Source organism: Periplaneta americana, chromosome 8 (assembly GCF_040183065.1).
Source record: "Periplaneta americana isolate PAMFEO1 chromosome 8, P.americana_PAMFEO1_priV1, whole genome shotgun sequence".
Lineage (NCBI taxonomy): Eukaryota > Metazoa > Arthropoda > Insecta > Blattodea > Blattidae > Periplaneta > Periplaneta americana.
In genome coordinates this window covers 860,001-887,755 of record NC_091124.1, presented here as the reverse complement: position 1 = coordinate 887,755, position 27,755 = coordinate 860,001, and the positions used below count along the sequence as shown (strand labels likewise).

General features: G+C 35.3%; 1 protein-coding gene and 1 long non-coding RNA gene across 2 annotated transcripts in view; one reads left to right on the top strand and one right to left on the bottom strand.

The window, feature by feature from the left end:
• Positions 1 to 12,019: 12,019 nt before the first annotated feature.
• Positions 12,020 to 27,755, top strand: part of LOC138704410 (uncharacterized) — a 34,908-nt gene continuing 19,172 nt past the window's right edge. Inside the window, exon 1 of the long non-coding RNA XR_011333342.1 lies at positions 12,020 to 12,229. This is a non-coding gene — a long non-coding RNA (uncharacterized lncRNA). The remainder of the gene's footprint in view (positions 12,230 to 27,755) is intronic.
• LOC138704402 (transient receptor potential channel pyrexia-like) overlaps positions 15,822 to 27,755 on the bottom strand; it is a 15,324-nt gene continuing 3,390 nt past the window's right edge. The window contains exon 2 of the mRNA XM_069832243.1: positions 15,822 to 22,065. Coding sequence (XP_069688344.1) covers positions 18,748 to 22,056 — 3,309 coding nt within the window. The 5' untranslated portion in view covers positions 22,057 to 22,065 and the 3' untranslated portion in view covers positions 15,822 to 18,747. The remainder of the gene's footprint in view (positions 22,066 to 27,755) is intronic.

Here is a 27,755-nt window from a genome sequence, read left to right as displayed (position 1 = left end):
TGGTTAAGGAGATAGGGATGGGGGCAAGGAAACTTGCTGAGTGGGCATGTTGGAAAAACGTATTGACTTGGCATATAAGACAAACAATATCATGAGAAACTTATTATTAGTAATTTCAGCTTAAGGAGATAGGGATGGTGGCAAGGAAACTTGCTGAGTGGGCATGTTGGAAAAACGTACTGACTTGGCATATAGGACAAACAATATCATGAGAAACTTATTATTAATACATTCAGGTTAAGGAGATAGGGATGGTGGCAAGGAAACTTGCTGAGTGGGCATGTTGGAAAAACGTATTGACTTGGCATATAGGACAAACAATATCATGAGAAACTTATTATTAGTAATTTCAGGTTAAGGAGATAGGGATGGTGGCAAGGAATCTTGCTGAGTGGGCATGTTGGAAAAACGTATTGACTTGGCATATAGGAAAAACAATATCATGAGAAACTTATTATTAGTAATTTCAGGTTAAGGAGATAGGGATGGGGGCAAGGAAACTTGCTGAGTGGGCATGTTGGACAAACGTATTGAATTGGCATAAGACAAACAATATCATGAGAAACTTATTATTAATACATTCAGGTTAAGGAGATAGGGATGGTGGCAAGGAAACTTGCTGAGTGGGCATGTTGGAAAAACGTATTGACTTGGCATATAGGACAAACAATATCATGAGAAACTTATTATTAGTAATTTCAGGTTGAGATAGGGATGGGGGCAAGGAAACTTGCTCTGTTGGCATGTTGGAAAAACGTACTGACTTGGCATATAGGACAAACAATATCATGGGAAACTTATTAGTAGTAATTTCAGGATAAGAAGATAGGGATGGTGGCAAGGAAACTTGCTGAGTGGGCATGTTGGGAAAACGTATTGACTTGGCATATAGGACAAACAATATCATAAGAAATTTATTATTAGTAATTTCTGGTTAAGGAGATAGGGATGGGGGCAAGGAAACTTGCTGAGTGGGCATGTTGGAAAAACGTATTGACTTGGCATATAGGACAAACAATATCATGAGAAACTTATTAGTAATTTCAGGTTAAAGAGATAGGGATGGTGGCAAGGAAACTTGCTGAGTGGGCATGTTGGAAAAACGTACTGACTTTGCATATAGGACAAACAATATCATGAGAAACTTATTATTAGTAATTTCAGATTATGGAGATAGGGATGGTGGCAAGGAAACCTGCTGAGTGGGCATGTTGGAAGAACGTACTGACTTGGCATATAGGACAAACAATATCATGAGAAACTTATTATTAATACATTCAGGTTAAGGAGATAGGGATGGTGGCAAGGAAACTTGCTGAGTGGGCATGTTGGAAAAACGTATTGATTTGGCATATAGGACAAACAATATCATGAGAAACTTATTATTAGTAATTTCAGGTTAAGGAGATAGGGATGGTGGCAAGGAAACTTGCTGAGTGGGCATGTTGGAAAAACGTACTGACTTGGCATATAGGACAAACAATATCATGAGAAACTTATTATTAGTAATTTCAGGTTAAGGAAATAGGGATGGTGGCAAGGAAACTTGCAGAGTGGGCATGTTGGAAAAACGTATTGACTTGGCATATAGGACAAACAATATCATAAGAAATTTATTATTAGTAATTTCTGGTTAAGGAGATAGGGATGGGGGCAAGGAAACTTGCTGAGTGGGCATGTTGGAAAAACGTATTGACTTGGCATATAGGACAAACAATATCATGAGAAACTTATTATTAGTAATTTCAGCTTAAGGAGATAGGGATGGTGGCAAGGAAACTTGCTGAGTGGGCATGTTGGAAAAACGTACTGACTTGGCATATAGGACAAACAATATCATGAGAAACTTATTATTAATACATTCAGGTTAAGGAGATAGGGATGGTGGCAAGGAAACTTGCTGAGTGGGCATGTTGGAAAAACGTATTGACTTGGCATATAGGACAAACAATATCATGAGAAACTTATTATTAGTAATTTCAGGTTAAGGAGATAGGGATGGTGGCAAGGAAAGTTGCTGAGTGGGCATGTTGGAAAAACGTACTGACTTGGCATATAGGACAAACAATATCATGAGAAACTTATTATTAGTAATTTCAGGTTAAGGAAATTGGGATGGTGGCAAGGAAACTTGCAGAGTGGGCATGTTGGAAAAACGTATTGACTTGGCATATAGGACAAAAAATATCATAAGAAATTTATTATTAGTAATTTCTGGTTAAGGAGATAGGGATGGGGGCAAGGAAACTAGCTGAGTGGGCATGTTGGAAAAACGTATTGACTTGGCATATAGGACAAACAATATCATGAGAAACTTATTATTAGTAATTTCAGCTTAAGGAGATAGGGATGGTGGCAAGGAAACTTGCTGAGTGGGCATGTTGGAAAAACGTACTGACTTGGCATATAGGACAAACAATATCATGGGAAACTTATTATTAGTAATTTCAGGATAAGAAGATGGGATGGTGGCAAGGGAACTTGCTGAGTGGGCATGTTGGGAAAACGTATTGACTTGGCATATAGGACAACCAATATCATAAGAAATTTATTATTAGTTTTTTCTGGTTAAGGAGATAGGGATGGGGGCAAGGAATCTTGCTGAGTGGGCATGTTCGAAAAACGTACTGACTTGGCATATAGAACAAACAATATCATGAGAAACTTATTAGTAATTTCAGGTTAAGGAGATAGGGATGGTGGCAAGGAAACTTGCTGAGTGGGCATGTTCGAAAAACGTACTGACTTGGCATATAGGACAAATAATATCATGAGAAACATATTAGTAATTTCAGGTTCAGGAGATAGGGATGGGGGCAAGGAAACTTGCTGAGTGGGCGTGTTGGAAAAACGTATTGACTTGGCATATAGGACAAACAATATCATGAGAAACTTATTATTAGTAATTTCAGCTTAAGGAGATAGGGATGGTGGCAAGGAAACTTGCTGAGTGGGCATGTTGGAAAAACGTACTGACTTGGCATATAGGACAAACAATATCATGGGAAACTTATTATTAGTAATTTCAGGATAAGAAGATGGGATGGTGGCAAGGGAACTTGCTGAGTGGGCATGTTGGGAAAACGTATTGACTTGGCATATAGGACAACCAATATCATAAGAAATTTATTATTAGTTTTTTCTGGTTAAGGAGATAGGGATGGGGGCAAGGAATCTTGCTGAGTGGGCATGTTCGAAAAACGTACTGACTTGGCATATAGAACAAACAATATCATGAGAAACTTATTAGTAATTTCAGGTTAAGGAGATAGGGATGGTGGCAAGGAAACTTGCTGAGTGGGCATGTTGGAAAAACGTACTGACTTGGCATATAGGACAAATAATATCATGAGAAACATATTAGTAATTTCAGGTTAAGGAGATAGGGATGGGGGCAAGGAAAGTTGCTGAGTTGGCATGTTGGAAAAACGTACTGACTTGGCATATAGGACAAACAATATCATGGGAAATTTATTATTAGTAATTTCAGGATAAGAAGATAGGGATGGTGGCAAGGAAACTTGCTGAGTGGGCATGTTGGAAAAACGTACTGACTTGGCATATAGGACAAATAATATCATGAGAAACATATTAGTAATTTCAGGTTCAGGAGATAGGGATGGGGGCAAGGAAACTTGCTGAGTGGGCGTGTTGGAAAAACGTATTGACTTGGCATATAGGACAAACAATATCATAAGAAATTTATTATTAGTAATTTCTGGTTAAGGAGATAGGGATGGGGGCAAGGAAACTTGCTGTGTGGGCATGTTGGAAAAACGTACTGACTTGGCATATAGGAGAAACAATATCATGAGAAACATATTAGTAATTTCAGGTTAAGGAGATAGGGATGGGGGCAAGGAAACTTGCTGAGTGGGTATGTTGGGAAAACGTACTGACTTGGCATATAGGACACAATATCATGAGAAAGTTATTATTAGTTATTTCAGGTTAAGGAGATAGGGATGGTGGCAAGGAAACTTGCTGAGTGGGCATGTTGGAAAAACGTATTGACTTCTCATATAGGACAAACAATATCATGAGAAACTTATTAATACATTCAGGTTAAGGAGATAGGGATGGGGGCAAGGAAACTTGCTGAGTGTGCATGTTGGAAAAACGTACTGACTTGGCATATAGGACACAATATCATGAGAAAGTTATTTTTAGTAATTTCAGGTTAAGGAGATAGGGATGGGGGCAAGGAAACTTGCTGAGTGGGCATCTTGGAAAAACGTATTGACTTGGCATATAGTACAAACAATATCATGAGAAACATATTAGTAATTTCAGGTTAAGGAGATAGGGATGGGGGCAAGGAAACTTGCTGAGTGGGCATGTTGGAAAAACGTACTGACTTGGCATATATGACACAATATCATGAGAAAGTTATTATTAGTAATTTCAGGTTAAGGAGATAGGGATGGGGGCAAGGAAACTTGCTGAGTGGGCATGTTGGGAAAACGTACTGACTTGGCATATATGACACAATATCATGAGAAAGTTATTATTAGTTATTTCAGTTTAAGGAGATAGGGATGGTGGCAAGGAAACTTGCTGAGTGGGCATGTTGGAAAAACGTACTGACTTGGCATATAGGACACAATATCATGAGAAAGTTATTATTAGTAATTTCAGGTTAAGGAGATAGGGATGGGGGCAAGGAAACTTGCTGAGTGGGCATCTTGGAAAAACGTATTGACTTGGCATATAGTACAAACAATATCATGAGAAACATATTAGTAATTTCAGGTTAAGGAGATAGGGATGGGGGCAAGGAAACTTGTTGAGTGGGCATGTTGGAAAAACGTACTGTCTTGGCATATAGGAGAAGCAAAATCATGAGAAGTATTAAATTCAGGTTAACGAGACATGTCGGAATAAAAAATAGTACTTTGGGCATATTAAATCGTTTGATATTTTTAATCAATGATTAAAAATGAATAGAATCATGTTTTAATGGGATTGACATAGGAGTGGTGTCCAAGTATCATTAAAAATTTTTAGAAATTTAGCGGGTGAAATCTAACATTACTTCAGTGGAATTCGGCCAGTTCTCGATGCAGTATTATATCTTCTGTACACACCCAGAAATTTATTTTGGGCCACTCCAGTAGGGTTGCGATTTTTATTCGTAAGTGAATGTTGGAAAATTCAGGTGTCCCATTTTTTGTTTCTGAATCAGTACGTACGTATATACGTACATACATACATACATACATACATACATACATACATACATACATACATACATACATACATACATAGATACATAGATACATAGATACATACATACATACATACATACATAGATACATACACACATAGATACATACATACATACATACATACATACATAGATACATACATACATACATACATACATACATACTTCCCGTTAACTATACTCCAAATCCATTTGTGACGATAGAAAGTTTGTATTTCATATCTACAGTAATACAGAGTTGCAACAAAACGGTAATGAAACTGTGTCAATTGAACAATGGTTTACAGATAATATGCTCAAATGAAATGCAAATAAAACTGTATTCATTAATTTCAATTCACAGTTACAAGACCCTGCACAAATTGTACCTACAGCACCATAATACAAGAAGTAAAAACACAATATTTCTAGGTTTTTGGGTTGATTCAGACCTATCATGGGAAAATCACGTTCAGTTATCTGAAAAATTGTATCGATTGGTATATGTTTCGTGTTCTGTTAAAAAATAATATCGCCAGTTGATCTACTAATGATGGTTTATTTTGGCTGTGTACATTCTGTTATATCATATTTAATAATATTGTAGATATCAAAATCTTATATATACTTAAACTACAAAAATGTAATTAAAGTTAAGAAGGAAATATCCCTTCGTACCGAAAGTAAAGGAGTTTTTGAAGAACTTGTAATTTTATCGGTACCCTGTGTTCATATTCTTGAAACAGTATGCTTTACTTACAAATGGCTTTTACGGAACCCGGAGGTTCATTGCCTCCCTCACATAAGCCCGCTATCGGTCCCTATCCTGTGCAAGATTAATCCAATCCCTAGTAAGATATCCTATCTCCCTCATATCCATTTTTATATTATCCTCCCATCTACGTCTCGGCATCTCCAAAGGTCTTTTTCCTCTCTGGTCTCCCAACTAACACACTATATGCATTTCTGGATTCGCCCATACGTGCTATATGCCCTGCCCATCTCAAACGTCTGGATTTAATGTTCCTAATTATGTCAGGTAAAGAATACAATGCGTGCAGTTCTGCGTTGTGTAACTTTCTCCATTCTCCTGTAACTTCATCCCTCTTAGCCCCAAATATTTTCCTAAGCACCTTATTCTCAAACACCCTTAATCTCTGTTCCTCTCTCAAAGTGAGAGTCCAAGTTTCACAGCCATACAGAACAACCGGTAATATAACTGTTTTATAAATTCCAACTTTCAGCTTTTTTGACAGCAGACTGGATGACAAAAGCTTCTCAACCGAATAATAACAGGCATTTCCCATATTTATTCCGAGTTTAATTTCCTCTCTAGTGTCATTTGTGTACTGTTGCTCCAAAATAGTTGAATTTCCGCAGTTTTTGAAATGATAAATTTTCAATTTTTATATTTCCATTTCGTACTAAGAAACGGTATGTTTTATTCTTAAAAATATCAATTCCTTTAAAACACTTAAAACATCACGAACACTGCACTATGACATCCAATAATACATTTGAATTATCAAAGACTTGAGTCTTCATAATCCTATAATTTTTGTAATAGTCTAAACTTCCCCGACATGTTAAGGCACTTAATAGTATCTTCAAGAGATCTGTAAAAAATACATTACACACATGTCAAAGTGCACAAATGGATATTTAAATGTGAAGTTTTAAAATTTAACAATTTGTTCTCGTGTGTACTGCCCTTCTATTTTCTCGTTTCATGTGTCTGGCGGAGACCCTACTGGAAGAGAAGCGGCTTCAATATTCGGAAGAAAGAAAATTGCCTGCCAGTGTGTGATTGCTGAATAATTAGTACATCTCTTAGAAGAAACTATTTGTGCATTTACAAGCAACTGTTCTAGTGTTGTATGCATTTCTGACTGCGCAAATAATACCTTACTTGCTGAGTGACTAGTACATTGTATTCTACGTAACTAGTGTTTTATTTAATAAACCAATGACATGTTACCACAGTCTACTATATACAGTCACGAAGCTTGAGTTGTGAGGGTGCTAGAAACGGTAGACTGTGACGGTACCATTTTGCATTGCCTGTAATGAGGCGATATTAGCGATCCTAGTGGTGAGCAACTATCTAATGTTTGCATATTTACTACGTATTGAGCTTCGCGACTGTATGTACTAGACTGTGATGTTACTTTAGATTAAAATGATTCTAAATCATTGTATCATTGTTAGATTAATGTACACCGACAATGGCATGAATAATTGTATTCCAACGGCTAATAAAGTATGTAAACGAATTTTTGGTTGTTATATTTTCTAGCTTGTGCAAATTGTTCTGTAACTTATTATGGAGTGCATACCGTAAACTGGGGTTACTTTGAACACAGGGAACTTTGACCATTTTTTTTTTTTTTTTTTTTTTTTTTTTTCCAGAAAATCATATTTAGGTTTCAACATACTGCACTTGTTATAGATGGAGGTAAATTATCATAAAATCATTCTCATACCAAATTTACCTCTATCTATAACAAGTGCAGTATGTTGAAACCTAAATATGATTTTCTGAAAAGAAATGGTCAGTTTCCTCTGTGTTCAAAGTTTACGGTAACATTTTCTTTCGTATCTAGATTTAAACACAGCTGGGCTGCCTTACAGCTAAAACTAAGGTGATGAACCAAGGAGTTAATGAGTGACGTCACTCTCGTAGGTGCAAACCAGTTCGTAAACCTGTCTTCTGACTAGCTCCGCGAAAGGAACCAAAGTCGTCAGAATAATTATTCAACATTAAGAAAAAAGCATTGGTTTTATGTGCCTTGCCTAATACATTGTACAAGCTATGTGGTAGGTAGGCGTTTCTATGGTAACTGATCATTTGATGGAATAGTCCCATATGCTCAATGCTTTTTTCTTAACGTGGAATCCTCTATAATTGTCTGGAGCTAGTTTCAAGTGTTGGTATCAGTGTCTCGTGTATCTGAATAAACAATTGCAATCCCGAAGAAGAAACAATAGATTCGCGCATAACTAAAAATTACAGTTGATGAATATGGGAGTGACATTTTGACTTACTAAGGAAAAAGTGTATAAAGTATGTGAAATGGAGCTGAAATTTGGAAAAACTAAGACAGTTGAGAAACATTGCAGTAGTAGGCAAAGTAAGCCTATTTGATTTTCATATTATCGGCAAATTTAGCATTTATAGTGTCATATTTTATTCATATTTAAGGGGTTAGGTACAGCTTACAGCAATAAAATTTGGGAAATATTAAACTTTTTTCCTTCGTTACATTATTCTACAATAATGAAAATTAGTATGTGTAAAACACTGTCCTTCTGTTATACGAAAAAAATACTTTCAAGATTTTAAAAAATAATTTTTTCAAAACTCAAAATGGTGGCAGTTTACTATGCAGTGACGAAGCGATGAAGCGTTTCCCTCATAACTCAAAAACTATCTAACATTCTGTGATGAAATTTTCTGTGTATTTATGCATGTCATATCTACAATATGATGCAAAATCACTTCTCTTACCTTTGATAGATTCTGATAAAAATAAATTTGTTTAAAATGGTCAAATATCAGTATTTCTTCTAACGCAAAATAAAAAATAATTAAGGAATGTAGTTGAAAGAGCATGATACTGTAAACATGAGTTTCGGCAATAAAATAAAATACAACGTGAAAAAAATTAAGTTTTATGAGGAAAACTCTTCATCACTGCACAGTGAACTGTCGCCATTTTGAATTTTGAAAAATGTATAAATTTTTTAAATTGTAAAAATATATATATATATTTTTTCGTATAGCAGGACAATGTTCTACATAAACCAGTTTTCATTATTGTACAAAGTACAGTAATGGAAGAGAAAAAATTTAATATTTCAAGAAAATTTTACTGCCGTAAGCTGTATCTAACCCCTTAAGCAATGAAGTGAGATCTACTTCACACACACACCTAACAACTTTATCTAGATTCGAACCCATGTATCTTAGTCTGACTTTCCATACCTAAGTATTCCCGCGGAAATAATGCTGATCATTAGGGTGAATATGGTGATCATGATTGATGGTGGAAAAGACTGCGACGACGAATGCTGCTGCTGGTACTACAAATTTAAAATGGAAATTCCTTGAAATACAAGTTGTTCACAATAATTAGACTATTCAAGATTTTATAAATGTCTATGCAATATGACGAGTGCTAACATCCCATTTAATAAATTAAATAATCCACATTTCTGAAGATTTCTAGAGAAATTTACCAGACGAGTCCACACTTCGAAAACTATGTACTTACATTGTTACTGATATAAAATAAAATTAGAGTATGTGGGTGGTAATAAAATCTGACGAAACTACTGATGTTGCTGGTAGACAGCTAGTATTATTGCGGGTATTCTGGCACCAAATAGTAGTCCGGGCAAATTTTTGTTGGGATCAGAAAACTTTCAAAAGGTTTTCCATGCAGCAACTAACACCCTTCGAAACATATATGTCCCTTTTATGACTTCGTTATATTGAATAAGAAAAAGTGTTGATTTTTCATTACTGATGTTGTCCCTTATCGTTAAAGGGGCCAAAATACTAAAAATGCACAATACAAAAATGGTTCATGTAACTTGTCTTGTCCATGAACTGTCTAGTCGAGGATATCACTCCCAAGTTATACCCCGAGGTTGACAATCTTACGAGCACATGTGTATAAATAAGGATTACATTTTCCTTTCACGTATAGCAGGTCACCTTGTAAATAGATGTAAAACAATTGAACAGATAGAAATTTCTGTTTTGTTTTCATACACAATCTTACGAAAGGAGAAGATCTCTCAAGATGTGGATAAGTTATGGAGTCAAAGTGGACGTAAAAAATATTCCAAAAAACTCCTTCAAGGACATTGACCCTAAGAGAAATTGCCCGAAAAGTTTTCCTTCCGAATTCTAACGTAACGTCATAATTTAATCTAATATTCACGAAATGTAACATACATATATCTGATATAAACAAACCTTATGAAATCTGACGTAACGTTCTAATTTAATACAATATGATTTAAGCTTTGCGAGATTTACGAATCTAAAATAACGCTAATGACTTTGATTTAGTGTTTGTTAGTTTCTACTAGAACCCAATTCAGGAAGCAACTGTGTTCAAAACATTAACAATGATGTCTCCATAAATACCATAGCCTATATTTCATTTGGGGGGGGGGGGGCTGAACTGAAATTTTACTTCTAAACTATAAGATACATTAATTATTTTTTTGCATACTAGTTCTGGGCATTACTTGGTACATACATGCAAAATTTCAAAGATGTATTATCAGCATTATTAATTTTTCATATTAATTTTATGTTAATATTTTGATATCAATATAATTCCTGTCTTGTGCTATAATTCCATAGATGTTTTAATAATTCTTTCCTCAAGGTAATTTATGGCATTTAGTTTGCTCAAACTCTAATATTATGTTTTGAATAAAAATTATTAAATTTAATAATTTCAAAATTTAAAAAAAAAATCATGCATATTGGGGAATTAAGAATAATTGTTAGATGCAGTCATACTTGACACTACACAATATTAAATGCAACACACTGAAACGGCAGAAAAAAAAATTCAGAACAATATGTCAATAAATGTGGGAGTAGATAAATTTTGAAGAAGTGAATGTGTAGAAAAATATTTAAACCGAGAAAATAGACACGAAAATTTAAATGCATTTACATACATCCTGAAACTCTATCATATGTACTATCTGAAACGGACTCTGTTTCAATGTGCAAACAAGCAGGTAGAAACTTGAGGAATACCACGGTCATTTTGAAATATAGAGAAGCCTTGCAGAAGGAGTACACATGACCCATCGTGTTATTTAAATAGGTAGCGCACGACTTTAAAAATGGCGGCAGAAACACCTGTTAGAAGAGGAAAATGCAAATGATAATTTGGTGAAATGATTCACAATAATATTTAGAATTTTTTTAATGTAAAAATTCAAAAATTTCATTTTTAGGCCATATATACCTACTTTCTAGTTCAGCCCCCACTAAAGTCTATATACTGTAGTTCACCTGAAATTGTTGTCAGTTAATATTAGTAATTAACACATTATTATTGTTGTTATTACTGAAAGTTAAGAATTGATGGGAACTCCACACCAAATAGCTGAAACAGCAAATAGTGAGAGAAATCAGTTGCTTCGTGAAAATTCTAGACTATATGAGAGAGAATATCAATTGTTCAGTTTTGCAAAGGTAACTATGATTACAGAAAATGTTATGTTGGCGTATTTTCTAGAAAGTGTCTAAATTAATGTAATGAATTCAACTTTGTCTATTTATTCAATGTTAAAATATTTCTAAACTTTAGTCATAATGTTGATACATCGAAGTTCAGTAATTTGATTGCACTAAAATTGTGTAAAATGCCATTTTGTGTCCAAGTTATTTTGCTGCACGCGTCTTCAATTGTCTTATTTCAATGCAGCCAAAGTATGTATTTTAATTCTAAAATTACGTAGGTATTTGTCACTTTACGATATGGTGGTATATTTTTTATAGTAAATATGGTACACACGAGAAAAAATTTTGTAGATGTTTTCATTCAAAGATTTAATGACTACTAGTTTGTACGTATTTCGCATACAAAAATAATCACTGGCATGAATTAGTCAATTAGCAATGTCGTGATCAATGGTTAAACCAGTGAAACTTTAGTATACTGCAGTTTATCTTTCCTGGTCTTGTGTGATACATTTCGAAGGCCATGGTGATGCGCAGAATTGACCCGGCGCAGTTATCGTTTTATATAAGTATCGCTCGTGCAAGTTCTTTTGTTTGCTGTTTTTTCCGCAGACGTATAGTTACGTACGCAGTCAACACAATACAAAATGGTTAATATTCAAATAATTTTATGAAGATAGGTCTTCTAATCGTGCATAAGTTTTCATTATATAGTCAAATATGTTAAAATCAATTGTGAAGTGCGTAGGCAAGAAAGAAGACTGCCTGAAGCCATCCTCTACAAACGAATATAATCTGTACAGGTTAGAAAAAACAGTTTATGAAATTGTGTTACAAACAGAATTTGCTTTGTGATTTCGATGAATCGAGACAATTATATTCGCACGTCTGTCAATCTTTAATTGAAATATCTACAGTAATTCAATTTGAAGACTTACATTATAAACTTCCTTCCTCCTGTGAGACCTTTATGCTGTCAGGAGCTGATAACGTACCGGTACCAAATTTATTTTTCCATAATGAAATACTAACGTACATCACCTTTATGTAATTAACGCAATAGGTAGTTACATTCATAGTCATATGAAGGGATGCAATTGAATCTTCCAGCAAGCATAGTAGGCTAATGCTTTAGACTAGGTTAGGTTGTACACTAGCCTTTAATTCTTAACGACCTATCCAGTCTTTTATTTCACTCAACAGTTTCATTTCTCTTTACATATTGTAGAGAAGTGTTAACTAGTATTCCGACGACTTCAGAAAATGTACAGAGGTCTTCTCCTGAGATAAATTATAAATCTAAATAGACTGATGTCGACCTGGTTGGCAAGTTGGTGTACCGCTGGCCTTCTATGCCCAAGGTTGCGGGTTCGATCCCGGGTCAAGACGATGGCATTTAAGTGTGCTTAAATGCGACAGGCTCATGGCAGTAGATTTACTGGCATGTAAAAGAACTCCTGCGGGACAAAATTCCGGCACATTCGGCGACGCTCACATAACCTCTGCAGTTGCGAGCGTCGTTAAATAAAACATAACATTTAACATTTAAATAGACATATGTCATTTCCACTTAATTATTTTATGGTAGTTGATTATATATTATTCATACATTTTTATTTCACAACTTTAATAACGATAATACACTAAAATAGTAGAGTTCCTGCACTTTACATGCTGTACCACGGTCTTTTTTATTACCGGCATCCATAAATGTTTTCATTGTTACAATCGATATATAGATGTAAGTTATAGTCCTCACATTTGCTGATTTATAGGAAGACCTGCTTCCCACATTCCTACGATGTGTCCACGCGCCGTTTCACATGTATATGTAAAAGACGTGATACTTTATAAAATTTATTCTCAATAGATAGTTTGTTCAAAGCCTAGACAAACAAGTTGAATTATACAACAATAGTAGGGTTTATAATGCCTTTAGTATATCGGTGATTTTTTTTTTGAAGCGAAATCCTCCTTAGAGGATAATTCAAGTCGATATCGACTTCGACTAGGAATAGACTCATCATTTCTATTTCAATTAATACACTTATATATTTACCTTCAACAATTAACTTTCTTTTTTCTTTAATGTTTCAAATCACATATTGTACAAGTTTATTGTATTCAGGACCCTTGTGGTTACTCAAATTCTTTGAGCTGATGTCTTTAATGAATAAATAAAGATGAACGCTTCTGTACATAAATATGGATTAAGCCATTTATGGCAACTGAGCTTGATAAAAAATATCTAAGAGATTAAGTATCATTGTATAAATTTAATATGTATTGTACATTTTAAATATTATTAAATTATACTTTTTTTTTTTTTCGAAAAATGAGACATGACAGTTAAGGCCCATTCACAATGAAAATTAAACATAACCGTAACATAAACACAGAAGTTTGCGGCCAGGCTACCAAATGGGATCATTCACAATGATTCACATAAACACTGACATAAACATTACCGTAAGACGTTAAGGCTCATTCACAATTAAAATTAGACATAACGTAAGCGTTAACTTAAGAATATAAACGTTACGGCAAAATCAAGAAGTCATGCCATCATTTACGATGGGAACATAAACATAACCGCAAACATACTTGGTAACCATGGAAACAACGACGCCATTTTCTCATATTCTGTCGTATACTTCAGCGCTCCACGATTGTGTTCTGTTTGCAAATCATGTAAGCATAAGCATGACAGTTTGCAGTTTGCAGACTTTCATGTAACGTCTTTCGGTAATGTTTATGTCAATGCTTATGTGAATCATTGTGAATGATCTCATTTGTTAGCCTGGGCGCAAACTTCTGTGTTTATGTTACGGTTATGTTTAATTTTCATTGTGAATGGGCCGTTAACATGAAAGTTTGCAAACTCCAAACTTTCATGCTTGTGCTTACGTGATTTGCGAACAGAACACAATCGTAGAGCGCTGAAGTATACGACAGAATATGAGGAAATGGCGTCGTTGTTATGTTTCCATGGTTACCAATTATGTTTGCTGTTATGTTTGTCCTCATCTTGAATGATGGTATGACTTCTTGATTTTACCGTAACGTTTACATTCTTAAGTTAACGCTTACGTTATATTTAATTTTCATTGTGAATGAGCCTTTAAGCGGCATTACTTCAAACTACAGCGCTACGTTGCCAATTTGAGCGACCACGCGATCAGCTGATGTGAGCTACTACAAAACGTCTTTGTCAGCTGACGTTAAAACATTCATTGGCGATTGACGCGAAGATATAACAAAACTACAAAAATCGACAGAGTGAAACACGAAATATATTAATAGCTGACATTGTGTGCACAACAAATTGTGCTAAGAGAAGCTACTGAGCACTCTTCATGTGGGAACTGTAACTTTGGCAACAGGGCTCTCACGCTGTATAATGTTCAGTTGTTTTTTTTTCCCCCCGGTCGCAGCGCTAATGTCATGTCTCATCTCTAGGAAAAACACATATGGCATAAACGACATTTCATACAAGTTGAGAGGATGCGAAGGCATTTCTTTCCCCTTCTACTTGCCCTGAGTCCGTCAGTGACAGAACGGTAGCTGTTACCTCTTATACCTGCACCCCCCAAGCTGTGCATACAAGAAAATAAAATATTTAAAAAATTACATGAGTGAATATAAAATACAGTGGCACAGATGTTTGACAATTACATGTTTGAGTATATTTTAGTGTCGTTCTTATAATATTTTCAACCAATAATTAATTAAATTAAGGAATGTTAGTTTGTATTATGAAGTCAGGGGGAGCGATACAGTGCAGATTGTTTCATTGTGTATGTTGTAGAGTAGCAACTAGCGGTGGAGAAAACATTTATCTTCTGCTGTCGGTAGCTTTTTAATGTGCCAGTTGATATAAACAGCGATAAAATGAAATATAAACCCTTAGTATAGACTATCGAAATATAGATTACCGGTAAACATTTTCAATAATAAAATTTGTCACTATGTTGAAAGTCAATCATTAGTTGAACGTTTGTGAGGCGGACAGTAGCATCTTCCCCTCCACTGATGGTATAGAGCAAGAGGCCTATATTATAAGTCCTCGTGGTATAGAGTGTGAGTAGAGGAAAGGCCTATCAACCAAATTGAAATGGGGTTTAGTGATTATTATTAATAAAGCATGGCGCATCTAGCTCACATAGGATATAAACCAATAACGTTATATAGTTACTTACCATATAAACAACAACAACAACAACAACAATAATAATAATAATAATAATAATAATAATAATAATAATAATAATAATAATAATAGTAATAATGATGAAATTGCAAATCCGATGGCATATTAAATTCATCAGGAAACTATGTGATATGACTCCATATATGAAAGTACAAGAAAGAAAATATGATTTGAAATGTTAACCAATAATAAAAGAGCTTTTTGTAGTGGTACAAACTTCTTTATTTAAGAATTGTTTACAGTTGAAGGAGGTATTTAAAATCGATGAAACAATGAAATGATGATCAAGTAGTAATGATGAAAAGGTTATCTAAAATTACTCGAGAAAAATGAACTTCGCGTTCTCCTTGTCAACATTTTCACAAGAAGTTTATGAATTCTGTCAGTGGCGGCTGTTGGACATTTTAATCTCTTTTTATTTTTATTCAAGTTTTTTTTTCAGACCTTTTATTCAGTTGTTTTCATTTTCAATGATACAGAACAATTTCTTTCATTATTTGTTATTCTAAAGATCCAGTGTGTTTCTTTGGAATTTTGACTTTGCATAACTACTTCCCTACATGACTCTCCAAGAGCCGCTACTGAAATATAATTCACATCCCTTTGGGGAGTCGTCAGCTGCGAGATTTTCTTGAACGTTACGTGCTCGAAACTCCTGATCACATATAACAGATCAATTACACTTCCAAGACAACTTTGATCAATTTCACTATGCTGTCACCTACCGACTGCAAACACGTTATAATCCTGATTGCATGGAGTAATAGCACAGACTAGTACAGACGTCTCCAAAAGCGTACTCGCGAACCGAAGCCAGTACGTAATGAGCCGCTCCGCCTCACCCATCCCCACCTGTACTGTACTCAATGTTTATGCGCAAATGAAGAGCAGTGGCGGACTGCCATTATCACTGTGTTGGTCGGCGTGTTCCACTGTTTCACGATGTCTTCTAATCATGGACGTATTACATTCAAGGATGAAAGGGAAGAGAAATATTTTATGTTAGTGGAGAGAATGTGAAATGCTTAATTTGTTCGAAAATTCTTAAGCGTGTGTTAAAATTCAACAAGCGACGACAATACTCGACTCTTCACAAAGAATATCATACAATTACAGGCATGTCGGACATGCGAAAATAATTTATTTTGGGGCTATCTGTGTAACTGTTGGTTATACATAATAATCAGTGTATTACAATATGTTTGCACTCAGTTCCGCATGACATACTTATAGTTTTTCGTTTAATTTGAGGTGAAATGCTTAGCCCTATAAATATTTTTATAAATATAAAACAAGAAAATACAAACACAAATCATACACGTGTTCTCAGTCTTAAACAAAAAAAAGCTTCTTGCTAGCTATGTTCTAGCTTGAAATATTAGAAAATCAATGAAGCCCTTTACAGAAGCATCATTTGTAAAATCGTGTATACAGGACGCTACTAAAATACTGTGTCCAGAACAAAGTCAACGTTTAAGAAAATTAAATTCTTTCCAATTACAGTTCAGAGAAGGAATTTCAAGATTGCAAATGTAATTAAATCTGAAGTCGAAACCACAATTAACCAGTTTGTAGCTTACTCACTTGCATTGGACAAAGCACAGATAGAAATGACAAAGCTCACCTAGCCATTTTCATCCGAGGAGTTATTGAACATTTTGCTGTGTCTGAATGTCTTCTAGATGTAATTACAAAATACAACTGGAGAAGATTTTTTCCAGGCACTGAAAGTGACCAAAGAGCAGAAGAGGTTGAATTTGCAATGACTTGTGTCAATAGCAGCAGAAGGGGCTCCAGCTTCATGGTATGTCAAAATAATATACAAACGTATATTTCTTATTCCTTTGATATTATTTGTAAACATAAGCAGAACGTTGCCGCGATCCCCCACTGATCACTCCCATCTGTTGAGGTACGAGTCTCTTCCCCTTCTCTAGCCTTACAGCACACTGTGTTCGGCGGGCAGCATCGAGAGCACGAATGACGATACGCTTTTTGGAGACCTCTGGTCTAGTATATACAGTCACGAAGCTTGAGTTATGAGGGTGCTAGGAACAATAGACTGTGCAGGTACTATTTCGCATTGTCTGTAATGAGGCGATATTAGCGATCCTAGTGGTTAGCAACTATCTATGGATGCATATTTACTACGTATTGAGCTTCGTGACTGTATATACTAGACTATGGTAATAGCTTGCAGCAGTACTTCCATCTAGCAGTCGTTACCAAAAAATTGATTTTAGACAACGGAGATCCTAGTGGTTCTGTTTTATAATATGTTGCCATTCCATAACATGGGAATGGCCAATCTCATATTATACAGAGTGTTTCAGAAATACTTTGACAAACCTTGGGGGCATGTTACTCACACCAAAAGAAGAAAAAAAAAATTCATATAAACTTATGTCCGAAAATCCTTAATTTTTTAGTTATTAATGAAAGAACATAGTGAAATATCTGTTAGATATTGTCAGCTTGGTAGTAAGTGTTGCAACTTTAATCAATTCAAAAACTCATAACAAATGTTCAAAATATTCTCCTCTTGCTTCCACTTTCATTGTTATGAGTTTCTGAATTGATTCAAGTTGCAACACTTGCTGCCAAGCTGACAATATCTAACAGATGTTTCATTATGTTCTTTAATTAATAACTGAAAAAAAACTAAGGATTTTCGGATGTACGTTTGGTGTGGGGAACATGCCCCAAGGTTTGCCAAGTACGTCTTGATTACACAACTATTACACTATATCACTTCGGAATATGTACGTATTATATATCTTTCTCGTGTTAAATTTTACCGTACCTGGTTAACATGTAGAGTTCTGAAGAAGGCCAATAGCAGGCCGAAACATGTTAACCAGGTACAGTAAAATTTAACACGAGGAAGACATATAATACATATCCCTTTTGTCAAAGTAATTCTGAAACATTATGTTTATGTGGTCAGGGTCGAAACTTAACACATTTACTGTATAACTATTATTGAAGGAAAATTCTTTCCGGCTCCAGGAATCGAATTTTTCTCCAATAATAGATAACTATAGTCATTTATTATTCAACGAAGATAACGAAGTCCTCATAATATATGAATATAAAGTATATTTAACACATTTATGTTTCCTGATAACCCGGACTGGCGCCATGTTGTTTCTGGAGACTTCGCAAAATTGTGCTCAACAGTGTTTTGTTTTCTTGTAAAGACTTTTCAATGTTCTGAATACGCTCACGCATTGTCGACTCCATTTCTTCCATCTTTTTTTCTAATTTCTCTTCTAGCATCAAAACGTGGTCTATTTTATGTCGTAACGTTACTTGCTTTTTATCTATGATAGTCATCTGTCTCGTTACGTGTGTGATTGTATTATCTGCCTCTCTTCTTGTTCTATGCAATTTGTTTTCATTGTCGCTCTCCATACTTCCTTTTGCATTTATTATATCTATGGCGAACTTGACTATTTCTGAATCTAAGCATAAGTATCTGAACCAAGACCGTTCAAAACTGTACGAAAACTGGATGCTTTCGTCCGCTATGATTAGAGGTTCAGAGAACACGACACGGTTTTCTTCGTTAGGCACGACCCAGATGTTGTTCTGTAAAACATGTGGGAACAGCAGGATGCTTTCATGAAGTCGTCTGAAACAGGGAAGTTTGTGTCTGAAGAATCTGAAGAGAGATTTGGCTCCCCAGCAGGAGGACAGCGGGTCTCCCAGCATCATACTCTCTATGTAGTAGATGAGTTTAACTCTGGACACGAGGCTCAGCACCTTCGCTTGCTGTCTGATATGCTGGGTATCACTGACCGCTAGGCCGCTAAGAAGATTCAGCATCACGATGGCCACTAAAAACACGAACACCGCGAAAACAAGCTCGCTAGTCACTGGCGCCGTGGAGAAGAACAGAGTTGATGCTTCAAACTCGCCAGCCATCATTATGATAGTTTTGAATATCGACATCCCTGGATTTTGGAAGTAATCTACTAAAGTCAAGTTCCTGCGGAGTTGTGAAAAATTTCTGTTCGAGAAAACGTTATAGAAACACATTGCAAACGCTATGATGATGAAGGAATACCACGCGAAGAACCTTACGAATGTCCAAGTAACCTTCTTCAACATCTCCAGTTGTGATGATAAAACAGGAAGACGTCCTGTTAGGAGCACAACTTGCATCCATGACAACAGAATTGTGATAGTGGATATATGGGGCATTGCTTTCTTGCTGATAATTTCGTAACTATACAGATTTACGTAAGTTCCAACTATTACTGCCAGTTCGATGTAGTTGTCGATATTTCGTATGTATCTGGAAGGGGATATCAAGAGTTGAAATACTTCTTTGAACAACATCCCAACCAGAAGTAGTCTTAGGATAATCCACAACATTTCTGGATCATCTTCCAAGAATCCTGCGGTCTCAGTATGACTCTGGTTTTGTCCAGTCTGATCTCTTACATGTGTAACATTTGAGCTGTTAGACTTGAATCCTCTTGAAGGATTGTTCTGCTCATCGACTCTCTTGAGAATGAATGTATTTAACAACACAACAAAGAACAAATGGTAAATGATGTTGGCGAAGAAATAACTCCTCACTCTTCGCCACTTGAGGTAAATGAAACTGCTGAGGACCGGATGTTTCAGCAGATGTTTCATCTTCCTACACATCGCAATGCTATAGAGTGGGTCGCTCTCTGGAAAATACCCTTCGGAATCTGCGTCACTGCTCATAAGGAATTTGTAAGAGAATTTTATATGGAAATGTTGGTCCTCCTGGGACTTCTCATTGAATTCTATGCACTCGTCCAGGAATGTCTGCAAGATGTTTGGTGACATGTGAGGAACCGGTGAGCCGTGGCTGCCACGCTGAGCTATGGACGCTCCGTGTCTCAGCAAGGTCAGGACGGTTTGCTGCGCTTTTCGCTGAGCCGCCAAGTTCAGCGCAGTGTTTCCAGAGTTATCCCTTGCGTTTATGTCGTGCTTGAATCTTGTAGCTACTTCTATAGAACTACTGATTTTGTCCGGGCCATCAAGAAGAAGAGAGATACAACGTTGTGCTCTTTCCGATCCGTATTGCTCCACTGCATAATGTAGAACCGTCCTATTCTCTCGATCAATTATATTGACATTTGTACTCTTATCCTTTATCAATTCTTCTAGAGCTATGTAGTTCCCAGATTTTGCTGCTAAGAGAAGAGGTGTCACACCTTCTTTATTGCCCATAAATGAGGCTTCGTTGATATCTATCATAGGATGACTCATTAACAAAGTTATACACTTTCTTATTCTTTCTTCGTCTGTTACATCCGGAGTTTTGTGGTCACTGCTACGCCACGTTCTCGCTTCAGCGCTGCAAAGCTCAGTCCCGCCATCTTCTTGAAGCATAACAATCACATACGCAAAGTTTCCCCTATTTACCGCTAGGTGAAGCGCAATCCATTCGTAAAAATCAGGACAATTGAAGTCTATATCCGCAAAATGCACTAAAGTTGATATAGCCGATTTGTTTCTCTTGACGACACCCGAACGTGGCCCACTCTGCTCAGCCGCGTAGTGCAAAGCGTTCCTTTGTCTGCTGTCCAAAGCCCTCACGTGCGTTCTCTTATCACTCAATAGATTTTCCAGAACCGTGAGGTTTCCCACAGCCGCCGCCAGGTGCAGGGCCGTCACTCTGAAAGACAGTTGATTTGTCCGTTTGTTGATATCAATTCTTGGATCGTTTAACAGCAGATGTGTGCAGCTTGTAGAGAGATCTAGGAGGTCATTTCTACAATGTCTCACTGCGTAGTGGAGCGCTGTCCATCCGTAGGCGTCCACAGCATTTATATCGATTCTTCCATCTTGCAACAATGCGTTGAGGACGATGTGATTGTCGTTTCTTGCAGCTAAATGCAGGGCATTGCCATTTAGAGTCCAGTCTGTGATGGAACACAAGTTCACGTTTATAGACGAGTGTTGAAGGAGGATTCTGGTGCAACTTTCGACAGATCCGTGATTGACGTTTTCTAATACGTTTTCTGCCAGGTAATGGATAGCTGCCTTTCCATGGCCGCTTATGAGATTGACATTGGTTCTTTGAAACGATAGTAAGACCTGTAGAGCTGTTGGGATGGCGTTGATCGAAGCCAGATGGAGTGCAGTAATGCCAGGCTTAACTATCAAGGCGTTCGGGTTGAACCCAGCCCCCAACAAAGTTTCGATAAATACCTCGTAGCCTGGGCGACGGCAGCATATCTCCATGCAAGTCTTCACAGCGGTGCTGTCCAAGTTTAATTCGTGTAGCTGTAGAATTTTCTGGAAGTGGTTAAAATCTTGTAAATGGACAGCGAGCAAGATGTTTCTCTCGTGTTCGTTGTCAAATCGGTCGTCTGTCACCCATTGAGGGATATCGTTCATTTCCAACATCATGTCGTTTGATTTCAGCGACATCTTGGAACACTAGAACAATAAACAATTGACGTTATATTATATATTTTATTATCACTTCTTTTTAACAATTTTAAATTACACATAATGCAGACATTAATAGGTAACATCTTTGAATTACATCGGTTGGTCTTTGGTCTTTCTTGTACATAACCGCGTGTATATTTTCGAAATAGCGGTCATATGTATACAGAGTGGAAGGAAATATATTATTTTCTTTCATATTAACGGTATACCATTTTATTACGTGAAATATTACATTATGCAACGAGCCTATAATGGCAGTAATTAAGACGCGAGTATGTTTATGAAACGAGCGCAAGCGAGTTTCATAATTTTCATACGAACGTCTTAATTACCATTATAGGCAAGTTTCATACGACTTTTTATGCTCGACCATATTTCTAACTTGATATTATTCATAAGTATTCATGTTATTGTTATCTGACTGGGGAGCGGAACTGACCTTGCGCAATGTCTCGTAAATTGTGAGATGTGCGCAGACGCGAAAGTATTGATTTTTTCCTAGAAACAAATGTCATTGACCTTGATATAATCTAGAGAGTAAAATAAAGATCAATCTTGATATAACCTTGAAATTGATTTAGACATTGAAAAACGAGATGACAAATTGAATTTATTTGAATATTATTTACAATTAACGCTAATTATTATAGTAACAGAACATAACCTTCTGCGACAGTATTGGATTTCCAGCCTCCGTGACGTTTCGCTAGTTGTCTTTCGATTGCATATCCGAGAATAATCGATACTTACGCTTTCATATTGCTACAATGGTGTTTTCTGATTGGTGGAACACCTGAACTTTAATGAATAGGTGTACTTTAATGAGGTCCATTAAAGGGCTGCTACCAGGTGTATAATTACTACATTTCGGCATGGTCGAGCATAAAATATGTTAAATAGCTTCAGAGCTACTCCCAACTATTAATGATGTATTTTTATTTAGAGCTTAAGGGGTGAGGTACAGCTTAAAGCAGTGAAATTTTGGAAATATTCAACATTTTTTTTCTCAATTATTATATCTTGTACAATAATGAAAATTAGTATATGTAAAACACTGTCCTTCTGCTATATGAAAAAAATATTTTTACGGTTTAAAAAAATTATTTACATTTTTTTTTTTTTTTTTTTTTTTTTTTTTTTTTTTTTTTTTCAAAATTCAGTTCACTGTGCAGTGATGAAGCGTTTCCCACATAACTCAAAAACTATCCAACATTCTGTGATGAAATTTTTAGTATATATTTATGCAGGCCAGATCTCCAAGATCTCTTCTCTACTTTAGATAGATTGTCTGATAAAAAATAAATACATTTTTAAAAATGGTCAAATATAAGTATTTTCTTCTAACACAAAATAAAAAAGAAATATTATTTATTAAGGAATATAGTTGAAAGATCATGATGTTATAAACATGAGTTTCAGCAATAAAATAAAGGAGAACATGAAAAAGTTAACAAGTTTATGAGTTATGAGGGAAACACTTCATCACTGCACAGTGAACTGCCAGCATTTTGAATTTTGAAAGAAAAAAAATGTAAGCTGTAACTAACCCCTTAAAAATTACAAATCAAGGCGGAAAACATAATGAATTTAAACCACAAAAAATATCGTAGAGTTACCTATTTTATTTTTTTTTCTGAGGTAAACACGTCACAAAAGAAACAAAACCAACATACAGGTGTCAGTGAAATAATCTTGCATATTGAAAGGGACGATAGGGTACTCTGAAATGAATGCAAAACCTATTTGTGATTAAGTGCACGGTTAATTAGAAATTTAAGTTGGAAGTTTCAGCAATCCAGAAACATCGCCGCTAACATACACTACACGTGATACAGATGTAAGAAAATATGTGGGCGATCAGACAATAGTAGAGGAGAAGAATAAAAGGAAATTTTTGTACTGAGTAATCATAGACTCAGGAAAAATGTGTGAACATTGTTAAACCTGTTTTTTTTAATAATAGGCACAATATGTCAACGTTGCAGAGTAATAACTTAATTTGAGAACTTAACAACAACGCACCTTTGCTTTCTGAGGCGCTCGAGTGGAGTGCAAACAAAGTATTCCTTTAGCATTATCTAATACTACGACATTTTACATTATTAACGGTAATATTTCACTAATAGTAAATGATGCATTCTCTGGAACAAGAACTTAACTGCTTCTCCTATCGTGAATTATTACAATTAACTCAGACTAATTCTTTAGTATAGCCTACAGTAATTCCTCTCATGCCATACCTTCCAAGGACTTTTGAATTACTGAAGGACCAAATCAAGGCTGTCCATTGGCATCTGTTTTACTTAAATCGTACTTTCGAGAAATAATCAGATTGTGCGCAATTGCTTCAATAGGGTCTAATACAACTGTAAACAAAATGTCTGATACAAAATCACTGAAAATTGTAGAGATATTAATGAAGGAACAAAACAATGATATTCTTTGGAGAAGTAATGATATTGGGGTTAAACCATTTGAGAACGGGCAATTATTGTAAAGCTGTAAACTGATACGAAATTACTGAAAATTCATTTTTGAATCTTGCGCTACACCACTTTTAACACTTGAACATAATTAATTGATGAACTAGTGGACTTACTCGTGTTAAATATGTAATATTTACATATTTACGCCTTCTATGCCCAAGGTTGCGGGTTCGATCCCGGGCCAGGTCGATGGCATTTAAGTGTGCTTAAATGCGACAGGCTTATGTCAGTAGATTTACTGGCATGTAAAAGAACTCCTGCGGGACAAAATTCCGGCACATCCGGCGACGCTGATATAACCTCTGCAGTTGCGAGCGTCGTTAAAAAAATTTAAAAAAATACATATTTACATATTTAATACGAGTAAGTCCACTAGTTCATCAATTAATTACAGAAAATTGCAGATATATCAATGAAGCAACAAAACAAGACTATACTTTGGAGAAGTGATGAGATTGGGGTTAAACCATTTGAGAACGAGCAATTGTTTTAAAACGGTACACTAAATATCTGATAAGAAATTACTAAAAACTATAAAGATAATAATGCAGAAAACAAGGCTGTCTGTTGCCATCTGATTTACTTAAATCATACTTCCAAGAAGTAATGAGATTGTGACTATCGAGAGAGATAATTGTAACAAGTGAACAAGATACAATCATTGCTATTGTCTCACACAGCTGTTCAACAAGATTGACGGAGGAATTTCTCAGAGACAAATGCCGAAAATCTGTCAGACTTGACCACATGACTCTGTTTTGGCCCCTGGGACGACTAAGCCATAAGTAAAATATTGCAGAATAGAGTCAAGACTCTCGCGCCAAACAGTGGCTTAAGATTCGAAGTTTGTTCAAAACCTTGAGATTGTCATCAGAATAATTAAAGCAAAGTATTATGAAAGGTTTGGGTGTAATTTAACAATGATATGTACACATAAAATTAAAAAAAAAAACGTACAAGTGATTATTGGTTTGCAAGGCGACATAACTTACGTGGTTCTGCAAAATAAACTTTTCTCGCTGTCTTCAAGATCATGTTGCCAATTTATCGCTAGCAGACTACATTTTTCTTAAGAAATTCCAAGGAATTCTCCTTTCCTTCCCGAGTGTGACAAAACTACATCTTTTCCAATGTAACCGCAATTTCTCGTCGTTCACAAAACTACTTTCTCTTCATTTCGTTAAAAAAAATCTCTCAATTATTTAGTACTATTTTAAAATGTAGTTACGACATAGCTATATTCCTATGCTGTGAAATTTATTTGTATGTTTGTATTTATTTACACTGTAAGTGGGCAAGCACCCGGTCATTTCATTGACGCTATAAATTATCACTGATCGGAACTGTTCACTGCACTGTAAAACCATAACTTCACTGACTCACCTCGCTTCACTGATACAACAGTTCAAATAAGACAAATAATTACACCCTTATGCATACTTATAAACAGAACTACATTTAAGCTAAACATTTCTAGTCTAAGACCCTCTTACACGCTATTTTTAAATAATTTACAATTCAAACCAAGGAAGTAAACTCGTCAGCCTAGATAAATACATGTCACCTTAAAAAATTAAATGTTGAATGTCACCTTAATTTTAATTTTCACTTTATATACAACTTTTTAAATTATTCTTGAATCTCCTTAAGGAAGGACAGCCCTCAAAGACCGCTGCAGGTAGATCATTCCAATCATTTATAGTTCTATTTAAAAATGAGAATTTACCTACATCCGTTTTCTGTTTCCTACATTTGATTTTAAAATCATGATCGTTCCTACCATAGTACGTTGGCTTTTCTAACCGAGCCGTTATGTCTACCCATGCTTTCTGACCTAGATGTGCTCTATACAATGATGTTATTCTAGTTTTCCTACGTATGTTTTCCAGAGTTTCCCATTTAAGTTCTTTTATCGTATCGTTTCTATCAGCAGCGAACTTGACATTCGTTTGTTTAGTCCATTTTTGTATATCCTCTGTTCTTTTCAGGAATTTCATCTCACGAGCTGTTAATCTTTCATTGTCCACGCTTCACATAGGTAACTTAACGCAGATCTTGCTAACGTTTTGTAAAGTCGTATTCTAGTATGCTTTTGCACCAAAGATGGCTTCAATACATTATTAATTATTCCAATTTATAGTCCTGTTGTACTTGATAATTTTATCTGACAAACCAACTTCTTAAAAAATGATAGCTCGAAACATATATATGTGGAACTGTTAACTCTTTTTAAGAATTTATTATTTAAACATATTTTGCTCTGTACACGATATTTTCCCACAAAAGGCAAGAATTTTAAATTTAACAGTATTTTGTAACCATATTATATATATTTGCAGTCATTTGAAAATTAAAAATTGAACATTGCAGATCGTCCTCTGAAGTAAAATTCCTCTACAATAATAATTGAATGTAAAAGTTGAGACAATGAGTATAATTCTTCTGATTGGCTGGAACCATTCATGACCTCCATTAACATACAATTAATAAATCGAAGTAAATATATGTAGTCAAAAATAAATTGGGTCAATGAAATAATAAATTCCTCATTATACGTAATATATAGATTCTAACGTTCCATTAAAATGAGAGATGAGACATGGCATGGTCTCTGAGCCCATCAACAATTGAAATTATGTAATAATTTTATAGCAATGAAAATTAAAAAAACAATTCTCATGTGGGAAGTAAAACCATAGACTTATACTGTATATTCTATTAAGATATTAATCAAATTTGATACATAATTTTGTGATATACTATATTATTTTATAATATAATTTATTATATATAATACATAAAATCTATTATTACAGTTAGTTTGTCACTGGAGAATAAGGAAAACCTGTTAACTTGTATTTACTAGAACCAAAGCCGTTGTAAGTGCTTACTGGATTATGCAACAAGGTAGGCCATGTTTGGATCCTGTGTCTCAACTCTTATATTCAATTATTATCGAGGAACTCTACTCGGAAGATGTCGAGTCATCATCAAACAATATACTATCTAATTGGATATTTCTTTTAAGTTGTATACTTCTACGAGATGAATTTCTGTAATTTTATTATCCTGTTCATTTATATAATAAATAAAAGTGGTGAAAGGCCACAATCTTTTCTAACACGAATTTAAATTTCTCTCCAGTTTCAAAGTTTTGCATGTAATGGAAATTAAGTTTGCCTTTGTATA